The sequence below is a fragment of the Myripristis murdjan genome, chromosome 15, assembly GCF_902150065.1.
Source record: "Myripristis murdjan chromosome 15, fMyrMur1.1, whole genome shotgun sequence".
Lineage (NCBI taxonomy): Eukaryota > Metazoa > Chordata > Actinopteri > Holocentriformes > Holocentridae > Myripristis > Myripristis murdjan.
The window spans coordinates 28026801-28045699 of NC_043994.1; the positions used below are offsets into that span (position 1 = coordinate 28026801).

Here is an 18899-nt window from a genome sequence, read left to right on the forward strand (position 1 = left end):
CACTTGTTTCCCATGCAGTTTCAACTTGTTTCAGGAATTTTTCCGGGAACAAGTATAAATGTGTTGAAACAAGGCAAAATAAGGCAGATCAGGCCAGTGGGATCAAGAAAATGACACTTAACTCATAAAAAAATCTGGAAACAAAGCGACTAGCAGTGGAAACAAATGGGGACGATGTTATCCCACTGGCAGATTTAAGACTTAATTGAACAAAAACAAGTTTTTAACACTGAATCTGAAACGAAACGACTTGTTAAGACAGATAGTTGGATGGATAGTCCCTCCTCCACTCAGCCAACCTGCTGCTTTGGTCAAACAGTGGTAACCTGCATGCTGTTATGTAAGGGGGTTAAAAAAAATGCAATAAAAATGAAGTTTACTGAGGCAAAAAAAAAGTTTTGGTGCACATTAATCCATTCTCAAAGATAAAGCTCGACACATCTGGACTGTTTTAATAGAAAATGTGGCCGTAAGCCAGTCAGATATTGAATCAATACATATATTTCAGCATGGAAATAAAAACTTGATATATTTTAGGACATAAATAAAAAATAATAAAACTTATTTTTAGTCAGATGGAGACCAAAGAGCTGCTCATAGCCCAGCATCAGTCAAAAGGCAGTATCGAAGAAAATACCCTCACACACTGTTTGTTGTGTTTCAGCTGCACGCAGCCCTCAGAGTAAAAACACAAACAAACAAACAAAACCCATTTTAACAAGTCGTTTAGTCTCATATTCAGTGTTGAGATCTTATTTTACTTTAAATAATTCAAAAATCTGTCAGTCGGATGAGATAATTCCACTTGTTTCCGACGCTGATCAACTTGTTTCCAAGATTTTCTTGAATCCCGTGTGATTTTCTCGCTCCCAGTGGCCGATGTGCCTCACGCTGCCTTGTTTCAACACATTTATACTTAATCCCAGAGAGAATCCTGAAACAAGTGGGATTATCTCACTCACGCACACCAACACAGAGACTCAGCAGAAACCAGACTGTCTTTATTTTGAGGACACTTTTGCAGAGAAGACGAAGCGTTTTGCTGCTCGGGCTCAAACTGTTCAGACGCTCTCCTCTGAGGTCACTTTTAATAAATATGCATCCCATTACAGATTACTGAATACCTGCTCCAACATGTAATCTGTAACATATTCCTTTACAGAGCTCAAAGTCAGTAACTTAACCCAAATACATAAATACACAGATTACTTTCAGGATACTGTGTTTTTCATAAATGTTAAGGCCGCACATTTCACAGAATGGCTTTATAAAGTAAAACAACTTTCTTAATCTGCACCTTTGAATTTGTTTTACATTCATTTCCAGATTACCTGCTCTCACTAGATGTCATTAATATTTCATAACAGCAGATTAAACCCAACCAGAGAGAGACTGATTCAACCTTATTGCTAACATAATCCAAATGCACCACTTTGTCATTGTAACATTAGCTGGTGAATCCATTTTAGAATAATAAACATAATCCTAATAAAAAAAAAAAATAAACACCAAGAGTCTTCTGCAACTCATTACAGTTACTTGAATTTTGCATTTTAAATATATTACGTGCAAAGGACTTCAGTTTACGCAACATCGCTGGGAGAAATCTACACAAGAAATCTCTGTGAAAGCCGAGACAGAGGCCATAAAACATCCCAGGAAATGAACAATACAAGTTCCAGTACAAAGCTCGGGATAAATGCACATTTGTCAGCAGCGATTTGTTCGACTCTGCTTCAGCTGTGGGAAGGTTCGCTTCCACTGCAGCTCTGCTGCCGCCTTTAGGGAGTCAATTTCCTCCCGGACTAAAAATGCCCGCTCTCACGGCTCTGTAAGTCCTTTTGGATGAGTGTCCACCAAAAGGCAGACTGTACATTAGACTGACACTCTGCATTATGTCAAGATTCACCATCTAACATGTTATTTCTGTCTCGTGTTATTTAGAACATACACTGAAAGGCAATATAGAAAGGAAAAACACGGCCTCTATAGTGCATTTTATATTGTGGGCGACCAAATCAGACGTGGCAGGGGATTTACGTTTCTTTACAGCTCAGAACCTGCAGGGCTAACACAAAACCTGCAACTTCACCTTAAAGGGGCAGTATGCGAAATTTGGATCAACTGAATGAGGACTATTTAGGCTTAAATGACTTGTGAGCCACCAGTAGTGTATGTTGGTGTGAGTGTGTTGGTGTGTGTGTGTGGAGACACCATGAGCCCCCCCCCCCCCCCCCCCCCCCCCCCAAACACACACACACACACACACACACACACACACACCTAGCTCCCAGCCAGTCACAGCATAGCACAGTGCCAGATAGCACAGCATCCAATAGGAAGCTACGAAAATTGTGGACACGGAAAAAAAGGAAACGTAGTGACTAGGGAGTGGACAAGGGTATTAACGGTGGCTGCTAAGGAGTTTCAAGGCAGTTGCTAGAGTGCTCAAGGCAGTTGATAGGCAGTTGCTATGGTATTCCTTATGGTTGCTAAGGCATTGCTAGGTGGTTGCTATGGTGTCTGGGGGTGTTGCTATGTGGTTGCTGTTGTGTTGTAAGTGGTTGCTAGGGCATTGCTAGACAGTTGCTATGGTGTTCCTAATGGTTGCGATGGCGTTGCTATGGTGTTACTGAGGTGTTACTAATGCTTGCTAGGGCATTGCCAGGCAGTTGCTATGGTGTTGTGTCTGGTTGCTAGTGCATTGCTAGGCAGTTGCTATGGTGTTCCTGATGGTGTCTAAGCCATGGCTAGGCAGTTACTATGGTGCTCTGGGTGGTTGCTAAGGCGTTGCTTTGGTGTCACTAATGCTTGCTAGGGCATTGCCAGGCAGTTGCTATGGTGTTGTGGGTGGTTGCAAGGGCATTGCTAAGTGGTTGCTATGGTATGTGGGGTGTTGCTAGACGGTCGCTTTGGTGTTCCTGATGGTTGCGACGGCATTGCTATGGTGTGACTGAGGTGTTACTAAAGATTGTTAGGGCATTGCCAGGTAGTTGCTATGGTGTTGTGGGTGGTTGCTAGTGCATTGCTAGGCGGTTGCTATGGTGTTCCTGATGGTGTCTAAGCCATGGCTAGGCAGTTACTATGGTGTTCTGGGTGGTTGCTAAGGCTTTGTTTTGGTGTTACTAATGCTTGCCAGGGCATTGCCAGGCAGTTGCTATGGTATTGTGGGTGGTTGCAAGGGCATTGCTAAGTGGTTGCTATGGTATGTGGGGTGTTGCTAGACGGTTGCTATGGTGTTCCTAATGGCTGCGATGGCGTTGCTATGGTGTTACTGAGGTGTTACTAAAGATTGTTAGGGCATTGCCAGGTGGTTGCTATGGTGTTGTGGGTGGTTGCTAGTGCATTGCTAGGCGGTTGCTGTGGTGTTCCTGATGGGGTATAAGCCATGGCTAGGCAGTTACTATGGTGTTCTGGGTGGTTGCTAAGGCGTTGCTTTGGTGTTACTAATGTTTGCTAGGGCATTGCCAGGCAGTTGCTATGGTGTTGTGGGTGGTTACAAGGGCATTGCTAAGTGGTTGCTGTGGTATGTGGGGTGGTTGCTAGGGGTTGCTATGGGTGGTTACTGGGATGTAGAGCCTGGGAAAAACTTGCCAATTCATTTGTAATGGGCCAAAAATCGCGTTTTAACTAAATTTTTTTTTTTTTGTAAATGGTGTTTGATGTATGGGGGTAATGCCAAAACTGCGGGCAGAGATACGGACTGAAATTTGGTGGAATAATCATCATGCAAGAAAACAAGATGCGTTTCCAAAGGCGAGCGCATGATTGTCTCACCCCGCTGGCAGATTTTTTTCAGTTGCTTGAAGGAAAACTGAACATGAGGCTAATTGACTTGACTTTTGATGGACATTTTTATTTATTTATTTATTTTTTTTGCAGTGTGCACGGAGGCAGACTGACAGACAAAAAGGGGGCTGCAGACAGAAAACACAAGCCGCCGCCGCCGCCGCTGTTTTCGCTTCGCTGGGGGGGTTTCTGGCTCGGGCGACGCTCGGGACAGGAAACATGTGAGCTGAATATGGGATGTGTAGAGGACTTGGCAGACACACACACACACACACACAGACACAGACAAACACACAATGCAGGGAAGATTGAAGGCTTTCCAGCACACACACAGAACTTGGCCCTGGCAGACACCATGTCACAAGGAATCAAATTAGACATCTCTGCGTAGAGCGCCGTCGGAGCGAGGCGAGGGACTTTCTCAAGGAATCCGCAATAAGCAAATTCAATCTCATGGGCAATTTGTCGATTCAATGGGAGCCTTTCCGTGCAAAAGTTGATCCCGCTCGCTCGCTCTTCCAGCGGGTTATTCAATCACTGTGTTTTGTGCATTACATTTTCCTGGCGAGGGGCTTGGCGGGGGGTGGGGGGGCTCTGGGCCTGGGGGTGGGGGGGTTGGGGGGGGGTATCAATCTATCAATGTAACACATTTCCACACAGTGTTTGACCTTTTGATTTACTGTTTCTTGGGAGTCACAATTATCGCTGAGGTCAAATGGCTTATGACAGACGTGTTACACAAGAAGTTAAATGGAGAGGGTCTACTTAGAATTTAGGACTATCTGACACACACACACACACACACACACACACACACACATATACACACACATGCACACGCTGGTTAGTAAATCAACTTGGTAACTACAAATCTCTCAGTGGTGTCTGCACGCATGTGTGTGTGTGTGTGTGTGTGTGTGTGTGTGTGTTTTGTTGTGCACGCTGCTCGCATATGATTCCAAGTAGCTATTACTGTCACTGTCTGAATACACACACACACACACGCACACTTACACAGGATAGTAAGTACATGAAGGCAGTGACTCACGCTCTCATAGTTGTGTATGTGAGCACACACACACACACACACACACACACACACACACACACACACACACACACACACTATGAACTATGAACTTGTGAGTCACTACCTTTGTATTCATGTGTGTGTGTGCAGATGTGTGAGTGTGTATGGTTTCCAAGTAGCCATTACTTTCACTTTCTGAATGCATACGTGCTTTCACACACACACACACACACACACGCACACACAAGTCCAGTACAAAGAAGATAGTGACTCAGAAGTTCTCATAGTTGATTTTGTGTGTGTGTGTGTGTGTGTGTGTGTGTGTGTGTGTGTGTGTGTGAGTGTGTGTTTGTGTGTATGGTTCCCAAGTGGCCATTACTTTCACTGTCTGAATAAACGCACGCACTTACACACACACACACACACACACACACACACACGCACAAACACACATGCACGCACGCACACACACACACACACACACACACACACACACAAAAGTTAGGTACTAAGAATGTGACTCACAAGCTCGCATAGTTGTTTGTGTGCGTGTGTGAGTGTGTGTGTGTGTGTGTGTGTGTGTGTGTGTGTGTGTGTTTGAGTGTGTATGGTTTCCAAGTAGCCATTACTTGCACCGCCTGAATAAACACACACGCATGCACACAGACACACACACACACACACACACACACACACAAAATTTAGGTACTAAGATAGTGACTCACAAGCTCTCATAGTTGTTTGTGTGTGTGTGTGTGTGTGAATGTGTGTTGGAGTGTGTATGGTTTCCAAGTAGTCATTACTTTCACTGTCTGACTGCACACACACACACACACACACACACGCAGCATTGTTCGACAGATATAGCCGGTGATGAATTGCTGTCTTGTCTGATGGAAGCCGAGCGGCCAGTTGCTCCTCTCCGAGTGTCTGAGCTGCCTCGTGTGACCGGGACGGGACGGGGTCTGTTCCCAGCGTCCCGGCCGTTCCCCTCCGCTGCTCCTGGACTCAGTTTAGCATCATGGGAAAGGCAGATAGCGGCCGAGGTCCCAGGAGGCCGCCCAAGAGTTCAGCTGAGTTAATCCGAGCCGACGGGGCGTCCTGTCAATCCCGTTACCGCCGATCAGGACGCAGGAAGTGAGCAGAGAGCGGCCGGCCTCGGCGCCCTCCCAGAAAGGCCATGTCAGGAGACTTTGCTTGGAAAATGCAGCGACTTGGTTTGGTCGGTGGCCTTAGAGTGTTTCTCTCTGTCACACACACAAACACACACACACACACTGACATTAGAGGGCCACCTGGTGGACACTTCATATATTACACCTCTCAAAGACACTCAAAGCTCACCAAGATACTGGACTAATAATCCATAAATAATAATAATAACTTTAATAACTTTATTTGTATAGCACTTTTCAAAACACACAGTTACAAAGTGCTTCACAATAAAATAACAACATAAAATAATAAAATAATAAAATACAATACAATAAAATTAAAAAAAAATAAAAATAGAAGTGAGGATAAAACAAAATGAAATTACAATAAAACCAGAAGGGGTCCCCATAAAATAGTAAAAGACCATAAAAGACAGAACCAGCAACTAAGAAAAGGCCAAACGGTAAAAGTGAGTTTTAAGAAGGGATTTAAAAGATGACAGAGAGTTTGCCTGCCTGAGGCCCTCCAGCAGGGCGTTACTTAAAAATACTTAAAAAAATAATGTGTTGCCATATATTTCCATGGTTCCCTGGTTTTCCAGAATTTCCCTGGTTGGGATCAATAAAGTATATCTATCTATCTATCTATCTATCTATATTGCCAATGATCCATTTTTTTTTTTTCCTTTTACCACAAGCGAGCTGTAGTTAGAGTGTATGCAGGTGTATAAGTACAGGACAAGTTAAAGGCACAAGACAAAACAAATCAGAGACAGAACAGAGCAAGACAAAAAAAAAAAAAAAAAAAAAAAAAAAGAAAGAAAGAAAAAAGAAAATGGAAAAAAAATGTTAGGTAGATAATTTTGTCAGACAGGGACGGGGTGCGCTCAATAAACAGCACATAGTAGTTATGCATGTATGCCTGAATATTTTGTGCATGTGTGTATAGGCATGTAGAGAATATGGTGTTGAGTATACTGTGTAATGGAATATGTAGAGCATGAAAATGACATATTTATGGGGATTTGTGAGTAATGGAGGTTGATAACTATGCATATACTAATGAGGAAAACAAGATAATACAGATAAGGAAGTGAGGAATTTCATGCAAGCATAAATTGGGATTGTTTGCATTGGTGCATTGTGGTTTTAACAGCTATGGCCCAAAGCCGTGCTGTACTGTACACAAAACAAAAACCTCTGTTTAGCAAGGGAAAAGGCTGAAGAGGATCATTCTTCCTCCCCTGTTTGAACCAGCATATCCATTTATGACATTTCTACTGCAATTTGTGGTAATAAAAGTTATAAGAGGAGTAAAAACCTGGTTGAAACATTAAAATTTGGTATTCACATCTTTGCATTGCAGTTTACGTCAGTGTCAGTCTTCTAGTGAACAGCTGATGACATCCCAGCCATCGACACACAGCGGCTCGCACACAGATACACACAAGCACACACAGGTGAAAGGTGAGCCGAGTGGGTGGGATGAGACATCACCCTGGCCTGTGATGTCACGGCCGGCTGTGTGTGTCTGGGGGGGTGAGGTGGTCGGGACCGTCCCGTCGGAGAGCAGACCTGCAGCGATGGCCCAGGTGAAGACAAGAGGGGCCCCCGTGAGGAGCGACTGTGCAGAGATGTTCTCCGACGTGGCCGCTGTCAGCTCCAGTGCAGGTGAGTGTGCGCCGTGTGTTTCACCTGAACGCCTCACACACAGTCAGGTTGGGCTGAGATACTGGGCTGCTGTGGTGCTTTTATTAAAAATCAGATATCATTGACATTGAATATGATGGAGACTCTTCCCAATTGTACATTATTTCCTTTTTTCTTTTTTTTAACTTAAACTTTTATTGTTTTTACAACAAATAGAAAGAAGAAACAGCATCTTGACATACATATCAGTGTTAGTACCTATATTAGATGAAAAATAAATAAAATGCAATAAAAGAATAGAGACTAAAATGGCAAAATAAGACGAGGGTCTAACAGACATACTGAGCAGAATAAAATGTAATTCAAGCCCTCTGATAGAATAATAAATAAAGGAAATGTGAGCCTTTTATGTTACCTTTTCTTTATTTTCTCATTTATGTTTAGTAATGGTTCTTGTATTTTGTGCCTTCAGATTCATTTTAAGGCAGTGATGCACAGTTTCCTCTGTCATCGAGCAGGCTGGGGGGGTCAACTTGCCTTAACCCCAAAGAATTTCATAAGTTTGGGTTTTTTCTGACCCATGATGGTTGAAATGCAGTTTCAGGGGGTTTTCCTCCCAGACGAAAATAACATTTTAGGGGTAACATTTCCAGTTTTCCAGTTTTGTTTCCAGGTTTCGCCTCTCAGGAGTTATTGATCAAAATCAGTCAAGCTCTAATTAGCTGCCAGGTTTAGGTTTCACTCAGGTGAGAAATGTTTACAGTAAATAAAGGATTTCAGCAAAACCTCTTTATTGTAACAAGTTTATTATTGAGTTTTTAAACCTTATTAAAAAACAATCAGACAGGATGGGATAGTCCGACTTGTTTCCGTTGCAGTTTCAACTTGTTTCAGGATTTTTTCAGGGAACAAGAATAAATCTGATGAGTCAAGGTGGGATAAGGCAGATCAGCCCAGTAGGATCAAGAAAATGACACTTGATTCAAGAAAATTCTGGAAACAAGTGAGATTATCTCATCCCACTGGCAGATTTTGTCCGTGTTTGAACAAGATTTGAGATTTCACAACTGCATGAGATTTTTTCAGTGCTCATAGCTGGTGCTCTATCCACAACTAATCCTTAAAGCCAATCAAATTATCTTCTTGATCCCTAAATTACTTTAATGAAACAGTTTGAATGAAATTTGCAGGACTGGTGAAGATAATTGAGAGTGAAAAATTGGGCATAAATAACATTACAATTTTATTACAAATTGTTAAATCAGCTTTTTCGGTCTCTTCTCCAGGCACTATAATGTGAATGAACAACTTCGGCTCAGGCACCAATTTTACAAATTAGTCACTTTGTTCGCTGTTGTTGGAATAATCTTGGTGAAATCCCTCGGTCTCTGGTGTCTTTTCTCAGGAGATTGGCTTTGGCAGCTAAAGCCTTTTGGTTCTCAGGTTGCCCGATAGCAGTGGGAACCATAAACTCAGCGTAATCCCTCTTTTCTGGGACAGTCATCAGTGAAATGTGCTTTTAAATTTAGGGTTTTTTTGTATGATGCCAACCTGGGAAACACGAGCAAACCTGAGTCAAGAAACTGGAGCTGGAGAAATCATTCCCCAGAAAACTGAAAGCTTTTACAGATTCTTTTCAAAACCCCAAAACCTCCTTTTTTCCTCATCCTGAAAACAGATATCAGTGAGCTGGGCAGGAGAGGTTCATTGTGTGAGACCTCCGGGGCCGCTGGCCTGGGCCGGCGCAGCAGGGCGTACCCCTCCCCGGCCCGCAGACGGCACCGCACCACCTTCAGCCACAAGCAGCTGGAGCAGCTGGAGATGGCCTTCGGACAAAACCACTATCCCGACATCTACTACCGCGAGGAGCTGGCCCGCATCACCAAGCTCAACGAGGCTCGCATCCAGGTGGGACACCCCAGCTCTGTACCCTCATGATGTGCATATATATATATATATATATATACTATATTGCCAAAAGTATTCGCTCATCTATCCAAATCATTGAATTCAGGTGTTCCAATCACTTCCATGACCACAGGTGTATAAAATCAAGCACCTAGGTATGCAGACTACTTCTACAAACATTTGTGAAAGAATGGGTCGCTCTCAGGAGCTCAGTGAATTCCAGCATGGTGCTGTAATAGTAATGTAATAGGATGCCACCTGTGCAGTAAGTCCAGTTGTGAAACTTCCTCGCTACTAAATATTCCACAATCAACTGTTAGTGGTACTATAACAAAGTAGAAGCGATTGGGAACGACAGCAACTCAGCCACGGAGTGGTAGGCCACATAAAATCACAGAGCGGGGTCAGCGGATGCTGAGACGCATAGTGCGCAGAGGACGCCAACTTTCTGCAGAGTCAATAGCTTGAGACCTTTAAACTTCATGTGATCTTCAGATTAGCTCAAGAGCAGTGCGTAGAGAGCTTCATGGAATGGGTTTCCATGGCCGAGCAGCTGCATCCAAGCCTTACATCACCAAGCACAATGCAAAGCATCGGATGCAGCGGTGTAAAGCACGCCACCACTGGACTCTAGAGCAGTGGACACGTGTTCTCTGCAGTGACGAGTCACGCTTCTCCGTCTGGCAATCTGATGGACGAGTCTGGGTTTGGTGGTTGCCAAGAGAACGGTACATTTCAGACTGCATTGTGCCAAGTGTAAAGTTTGGTGGAGGGGGGATTATGGTGTGGGGTTGTTTTTCGGACGTTGGGCTCGGCCCCTTAGTTCCAGTGAAAGGAACTCTTAATGCTTCAGCATACAAAGACATTTTGGACAATTTCATGCTCCCAACTTTGTGGGAACAGTTTGGAGATGGCCCTTCCTGTTCCAACACGACTGCGCACCAGTGCACAAAGCAAGGTCCATAAAGACATGGATAAGCGAGTTTGGTGTGGAAGAACTTGACTGGCCTGCACAGAGTCCTGACCTCAACCCGAGAGAACACCTTTGGGATGAATTAGAGCGGAGACTGCGAGCCAGGCCTTCTTGTCCAACATCAGTGTTTGACCTCACAAATGCACTTCTGGAAGAATGGTCAAAAATTCCCATAAACACACTCCTAAACCTTGTGGAAAGCCTTCCTAGAAGAGTTGAAGCTGTTATAGCTGCAAAGGATGGGCCCACATCATATTAAATCCTATGGTTTAAGAATGGGATGTCACTCATGTTCATATGTGTGTGAAGGCAGCCGAGCGAATACTTTTGGCAATATAGTGTATATATATATATATATATATATATATATATATATATATATATATATATATATATATATATGTATATATGTATATGTATATATATATACACATATACATATATATATATTTGTATAGCACTTTTCAAAACATAGTTGCAAAGTGCTTTACATAACAAGTTAAAGAGTGCTACACCGTCAGGATAAGAGAATAAAAGTAAACATAAAACTTTTATTCTGAAGGCAGCTTTCCTTCCATGCCAATTAATTAGTAATTAGTAATTTAATTAATTAGTGCTGTATATTATATTATTAGCTATTAGGAAATTGATTGGCTAGATATAAAATGACTTCTTGAAACAAACAACAAACAATAATCAGAGGCATTCATTAATATTGCACCAGTTTTGCCATGTTCAGTTTCTTGCTTGCAGCACATCAGAAATGTCTTTTATTTTGTTTGTTTCTGTGCTGGCCTCTGCAGGTCTGGTTTCAGAACAGGAGGGCCAAGCAGCGGAAGCAGGAGCGGGCATCCCACAAGGTGCTCCCGGTGGGCGTGGTGCCGAGCCACGGCCCGCTGCTGGGTGGCATGTGCGTCCAGCCCGGCGTGGCTCGGCAGTTCTACCAACCGCCTCTGGCGCACATCCCCCGCCTCTCTGCTGTGCTGCCCCCTGGTGGCTACTCTCACCACTCGGGCCCGGTCAGCCAGTGCCCCTGCCCCAGCGTCCCGCCACAGCCGGTGTCCCAGCGGCAGCATGACGACTGGTACAGCCCGCTGAGGAGCATGGGGGCGCCGCCCGCCAACCTGGGCTCACCCATGTTCTCCTTGGCCTCGGTGCCGACTCTGGATGCTGCCGCTCACTGGAGCTAGGAGGCAGCACCGAGCAACACTTTTAATGTTTCACAGTAAAATATATAATTGTTTTTTTTTGTTTGTTTTGTTTTGTTTTTTTGTTTTTTTTTTTTAACTTCTGTTTATCCAGGGAAAGTCACTACAGGTGTGGTTCTGTCACTACAGGTATACTTATGTTTGCTTCCCTAAAGCAGAGGGAAGTTTTTTTGGCGATTATAGCCTAGATGTCACGCTGTAGTTCCTCAGTGTCATCCAAAACTACTAAAACAAAAAATATGTAAAATGTTTATATTTCTTATGATTTCTATGATTTTTCATGTTTTATATAGGCTAGTTTTGTATAGTTTTATATACTGAGCCCAAAGCTAACAGGAGGGTTAATGGTCAGCCTCTATAGGTGTGACTGAGGAGTTTGGCCCCACGTGATGAGGGCCTGATGAATCTGAAGATGAAGGATGCTTTAGCTGTCTCTCTGTTTCTTGATTTCTGCTGTTTGATCATGTACACACTGTACTCTGCTCCTGGCTTGGGTATTCAAATTCATGGTATATTATAAGCCCATGCTGCATACAACCTGTACACACACTACAATAATAAAATATCATTCCTCCATTCTTTCATTTGTTCTATGGGTTGGACAGCCAGCCAGTTGGTCAAAATGGTAAAATGGTTGGTAAAGCCAATTTAGTGACAGATGTTATGGAACCATCTTACAAGTGACCTCATAAAACTGATGCAATCTGCACATTTTGAGGTTTAATGTAAGGATTAATTGACTGATACCTGAGTGACAGGGCTGGACTGGGACCAAAAAATGGCCCTGGCATTTTTGGCCATGGCGGCCCACTGTGATTATTCATTCGATATACACGCACATTGCGCTGTTTTGAAAATTAAAATAAAGCTCAGTAGCCTAAGGAAGCATGGCAGTGAGTAACCGTGCTAAAAAAAAAAAAAAAAAAAAAAAAAAAAAAAAATATCAATACTCTCTTTCACTACTCACAGAGAGAATTTCATGTAGGGAGGGAGAGATGGCCATAGGGTACACAATACAATATCCAATAATATATAATGACATTGCAAGACGTTTTCCTAATAATTTTCATAATATATACCCCCACCCCCCCCCCCCCCCCCCACACACACACACCTACCCCACCCTGTACCTCCATAGCTAAATGACACAAACAATACTGACAACAAGCAGCGATACAATAAGATTTATCAGTATACTTACAACAAGAATAATGAAAAAGGGAGTGAAAATAAACAAAAAGAAAAAAAAAATACAATGTATATAAATAAATATCATAATACATGTTTTTGCATCATTAGTAACCAGAGTCACAGATTTGAAGAACAACATCCTTAGAATCAGAATCATCAGCCGAGCAAGAAAATAAACAAAAACTTATTTTTGAGGCGAATATCTGAGTCGTTTTTCTTGGAGTCGGATCTTTTGCAGACGGCAGGAAGTCGAGGACCAAGTTTGAGAAAATGTCTAAACTCTGTGAGCTGAGATCGCAGGTGATGCGGCTACAAAGTGCAGCCGCCGAGGAGACGCTGGCTCTGCTGGAGGAGCCGCTGGCCGAGAGCAAGCGTCAAAACTCCCGCCTGAGACTGAAGGTGGAGCGGCAGCAGAGGCTCCTGGATGCCATCTTGCTGCCGGAGGTGCGACTGCACAGAGGTTCGTCAGCTTTAACTCTTGTATCGTGTTAGAAAGCTGCCGACACTTTTGCTGCCAGCAGCGGGTCAAGTTTGACCGGTGATTTAACTCTAAGTAGCCACAAATAGTCAATAAACAACGATTAGCCTATCATCCAATATTGTTGTTCACCTCATCACTAACTTGTTTTGCATTCATATTCATGTAAACAGTGTTTTCAATTTCATATGTGTTAGCCCCATGGAACTTTCATCTTACAATACCATTTATTTTCAATTATAAACATGTTTAAATTCACTCCATTATATTTCATACAATGAAAACAATGGATAATTGTGATATCTGACTATTAAAGACTAATATTAGTATTAATTAATTAATTGATTGATTGATTGATTGATTGCATTTAATATTATTAACCATAGTGACATCTGTGGTCTTATGGGTCAAAATTGACCCATATAGATTTATGCCAGGAGGAAGGTATAAAGTCCTTTTTTTCATAAACCCAAACTTTATTTTGCTCAAAATAGCAAATGCTAATTGACAATGAAGAAGAAAATGAACAATCTTCTGTTTCTCTGCATTTTCATGGCAGTTTTATGGGGAAACAAATGAGTTTGTGTGTTTGTGTTTGGCTGCAATCCTGCTGCACAGGTGGCATTAACATGGATCTCATCAACATCATGAACTGATGCTGACAGGCTCGGGTCAGCTTCCAAGCATCATTGTGTGTGTCTGTGTGTCTCTGTGTGTGTGTGTTTCCCAGTAGTGTGTAAAGAGGATGTCCCTGAGCAGCGGGAGCGGACCCCAAGTCTCGAGCCAGAGCCCCCACACACTGAAGAGGGACAGGAGGAACTCGGGACCAATCATCAGGGAGAGCAGCTTCAGATTGTCACTGAGCTCCCGTTCACTCCGGTCCCTGTGAGGAGTGAGGATGATGAACCGGAAGCTCGGTGGAGCAGAGAGAAACCATGGCTGTGCTCACTCTGTCGTAAAGGGTTCACACAGAAACATCACCTCAACAAACACATGAAAATCCACAATGAAGAGAAACCATGTGCCTGCTCTGTCTGTGGTAAAGGTTTTGCGAAGGAACGATACCTCAATCAACACATGATAATCCACACTGGAGAGAAATTTGCCTGCTCTGTCTGTGGTAAAAGTTTTCGATGGAAAGGATACCTCAAGGAACACATGAAAATCCACACTGAAGAAAAAGCATCTGCCTGCTCTGTCTGTGGTAAAAGTTTTCGATGGAAAAAGTACGTCAAAGAACACATGAGAATCCACACTGAAGAAAAAGCATCTGCCTGCTCTGTCTGTGGTAAAAGTTTTCGATGGAAAAAATACCTCAAAGAACACATGAGAATCCACACTGAAGAAAAAGCATTTTTCTGCTCTGTCTGTGGTAAAAGTTTTCGATGGAGAGGAGACTTCAATCAACACATGAGAATCCACACTGGAGAGAACCTGTAGAGGCACAGTCCTGTGTGTGTGTGTGTGTGTGTGTGGGACAAACTTCACCAAGCACCATACAGATGTAAGCAAACATGAGTGTGTCGGTGAGAGCAGCAGCAGGAGAAGCTCCAGAGTCAGTTCCGATGTTAGAGATGAATGCCTGATTACTAAATAAATTGTTTCACGTGCAAATGCAGACAGTGTGTGTGCGGCACTGTGTATGGTTTACACAGCTTAGCAATGACCCTGGCACAATCTTTTTCACTGGGAAGACAATTTCAACATTTTTGGAGATTGTTTTCATGATTAAAATTTAATGAGGGTCATCACAATCGATAACATTGGAACAATCCCCACCATGAATCAGAGCTTTAAGACGATTAATAGTACATTCATTAAAACTGTAGCTTCGATCATGTGTGACCCTGTTTTTTTTTTGTTTTTTGTTTTTTTCACTTCAAAACAAAGCAAAACAAAAGACAGAGGAAACTCTCCAGGGGAAACAGAATTAAACTTTTAGATTATGAAATATTTTTTTAGACAGCTGTGGAGCTCAGGATTTATCCAGAGGGTGGCTGTTTTACTCCAAACTACAGGATCCACAGCTCTTAATCATTGAATTCAGGTGTTTCATTCAGTCCCGTTGCCACAGGTGTATAAAATCCAGCAGCTAGCCGTGCAGTCTGCCTTTACAAACATTTGTGAAAGAATGGCTCGTTCTAAAGAGCTCACTGAGTCCCAGTGTGGTGCTGTAATAGTCATGTATCAGGATGCCACCGCTGCAACAAGTCAGCTAGTGAAGTTTCTTTCCTCCTGGATATTCCACCATCAGCTGCAAGTGGGATTATTGCAAATCGACTCAGCCACCAGGTCAAGGTCAAGGTCAAGGTTTCTTTATTAGTACCAGAAGGTAAATTTGTTGTGCAGACAGGAACTCAGCAATCCCAATATAAAATCACAGCCACGCAACAGACGTGATGACAGACAAATCACACAATGGAAAAACAATAGCCTACAATCATCCCAAAATATATAATCATAGAAAAGTGCTTCAACTTCTCCACGGATCCAACTAAAGCTTGATATGAACAAGATCGTTCACCTCGTGGCCTCACCATTCAGCATTACAATTGCTGTGTAACAAAGCCAAGAGTTGCCACTCTGCTCTATTTTCACTGGCTAACAGCAGCACACTGGCTTAGCTTGTCTATTCAGAGAAGAGGTATCACTTTGGCTTTTTTCTTCAATCTATCAATCTATCTATATTAGTCCGGTCTTAGCTGCCCTACACTGGCTCCCTGTAACATTTAGAGTTGACTTTAAGGTTCTCCTACTTGTATACAAAGCACTTCATGAGCTACATTGCCAATTCCCTTATTGGCTATGCACCCCAAAGAACACTGCGATCGTCTGCTGCTGGCTTATTGGTTCCCTACAACAGTCGAAGGAAAATTGGGGATGCCGCCTTTATTACTTACGCCCCTAAGCTTTGGAACACACTACCTTTAGACATCAGGGAAGCCAGCTCACTAGACATCTTTAAAAGAAGATTAAAGACCCACCTTTTCACTCTAGCCTTTAACTAGCTCCTATTTTATTCCACACTGTTGTCTTTTATTGTTTTATTTGCATCTTTTGTTTTATTTCAAATCTTATTTAAATTTTTAGCCTTTTCTTTTTAATTCCACCTTGTGCTGTGTTTTATTCTTTTTAATGTTTTATTTAATGCTTTTTATTGTGAAGCACTTTGAGCTGCAATTCTTGTATGAAAGGTGCTATACAAATAAAGTTTTATTATTATTATTATTATTATTATTATTATCACATGCATACTACTGCTCATTCATTGGTAGCTGAATTGTTAGGTCTGTTTGATAAGTAATTTACGTTTTTAAAACAAATAATAATTTAACATATTGTTCAATCATTAATAACATATGATTTTCACCTGTTATTGCTATAACAACGTAATTGTTAAATAAATAAATAAAGTGTTGTTTATTTGTTACCTCAATTAATTTAAGGTAATTTCTATTTAATTTGTGTGCATTTTAGTCATTAACATTAAAAACACACTCTTTTTGGTAGTGTTATGCCCCTCTGCACAACCATTGGCTCTGCAGTGCAGTGTAAGAGTCTTGGGTGGTGCCTGAGCTAAATTGGCTTAATTGTTCACACCTGAGAAGGAGGAGTGGATAAGAGGAAGGGAAACTGCCTCCTGAGGGGAGCGGCACACTCACCACAAACTGTTGTATAATTTGTACTGCTCCCCGGACTTTAACTTATATTATTTATTGAAATAAAATTATGTATAATCTGACGTCTGTTTCCACTTTATGTTGCGGCCCACGAGCCAGGGTCGTAACAGTAGTAAAATGAAAGTAAAAGGTAAAAAACGGAATTCCCAAAAATTAAAATGGAAAAAACGTAATTCCCAAAAATTAAAATGGAAAAAACAAAATTTGGGAAAAAATAAAATGGAATTTGGGAAAAAATAAAACAGATTTTATAGGGCCCTAAATGACAGTCCCGAGATATTTGTAACTATCCACAGATTTCACAGGTTGGCCCTTAAAGACTGTAGGGTCCCGGTTTGGAGCCTGTGCTCTAAAATCAATAGTCATGTCCTTTGTTTTGGATGTGTTAAGCACCAAGAAAGAAAGATCACACCAATAAAACCTTTCAAGACTGGCCCATGGCTGGATTCATTATTATGCAACAAACTCACAATAACAGTATCATCTGCAAATTTTAAAATGTGCCTGTTTTCATAAACACTCTGGCACATGTTTGTGTATAGGATAAAAAGTAAAGGGGGAAGAACACATCCCTGGTGTGAGCCAGTAGAGGAACACAGGGACTCAGATAAAATGACATTCACTTTGACTCTCGGTGTTCTATCTGCTAAAAAAAAAAAAACAACCCACCAGATTATGACTCAGCTGAAAATGCTCAATAAGCCTTGTGGCTAAAATATGAGGCTGGATGGAGTTAACAGCCGATGAAAAATCAATAAAAGTCAGTCTAACGTGGGTTTTGTTCCCCTCAAAATGTTTAAATAAAAGGTTTAACAGGGTCAAGCGCATGTGCTGTCCTCCCTAGAAGCTCTGACTTGACAAGTTTTTCTAATGTTTTCATTAAAAGAGAGGTGAGGGCGACCGGTCTAAAATCATTCAGCGTTTTAGGTCTGTTGACTTTAGGAACAGGGATAATCTCAGCTTGTTTCCACAGCCTGGGCACCTTTTGCTGACTTAGTGACACATCAAAAATGTGATAAAAGATAGGACTCAGTTGTTTTGCACATGACTTAAGTAAAATACCACTGATTTTATCAGGGCCAGGGCTTTTATTTGTTTTGAGAGAGAGGAGAGACTTTTCCACTTCTCTCTGTTCTAGTGCAAAGTGCTGATCATCTTTAAGATTATCTATCAAACTCCTTACTTCCTCACTGAAGTCAAACTGGTCAAATCTCATACGGAACTTATTGAGAGCACTGGCTAATTCACAGTGTGACCCAAAACCATCGATAATGATGTAAGTGCTCTTTGTCTGTTGTGTGCCTGCCATTATCTTCATACCAAACCAGGCGGCGGAGAGGTTCCTCTCTGCTAGTTTGCTCTCTACTTTGGATTTGTATTTTTGTTTAGCCCGTAAAATTTCAATTCTCAGCTCTCTTTTAGCTGCATTTAGTTCAGAAGGTCCCCCCTGATTAAAGGATCCAGGGTTTATTATTGGGGTACACCTTGATCATTTTGGTCGGAATGATCATGCTCTCACAAAAAGTCACATAAGAGCAAATCACATCAGTGAGTTCATCAATGTCTGTGCATTTTTTCACTTTTTAGTGCAGTTTTATATGTTGGGAGAAGGAGCACACAGTTGTGGTCAGCAGAACCTAATGGAGGCAGCCGGATTGATTAAAAGCTCCCTTTACTGTACCGTGGCAGAGATCTAATGTCTTGTAACATATAACATATTGAGTAACATATTGATAAAAGTTCTTTACGGACTGTTTCAGTGACGCATGATTAAAATCTCCCGATATGAAATGTGGTGCTTCAGGCAAAAAAAGAACCTCTAAATCGGCATAAAATAC

The 18899-nt window shown here is 42.0% G+C and overlaps 1 protein-coding gene across 1 annotated transcript; it reads left to right on the top strand.

Moving 5' to 3' along the window:
• The first annotated feature begins 7556 nt into the window (after positions 1–7556).
• prop1 (PROP paired-like homeobox 1) lies at positions 7557–11694 on the top strand. The gene is made up of 4 exons (XM_030071403.1): positions 7557–7644; positions 8719–8721; positions 9302–9531; positions 11308–11694. The coding sequence occupies exons 1-4, from the start codon at positions 7557–7559 to the stop codon at positions 11692–11694; spliced, it is 708 nt and encodes a 235-aa protein (XP_029927263.1).
• The last annotated feature ends 7205 nt before the right edge of the window (positions 11695–18899 follow it).

Bases quoted from the DNA above. Each gene is read 5' to 3' on its own strand.
- prop1 (XM_030071403.1), top strand. From the start codon at position 7,557: ATGGCCCAGGTGAAGACAAGAGGGGCCCCCGTGAGGAGCGACTGTGCA. The intron at 9,532-11,307 runs GTGGGACACCCC...TGGCCTCTGCAG, and splicing joins TCAACGAGGCTCGCATCCAG to GTCTGGTTTCAGAACAGGAG.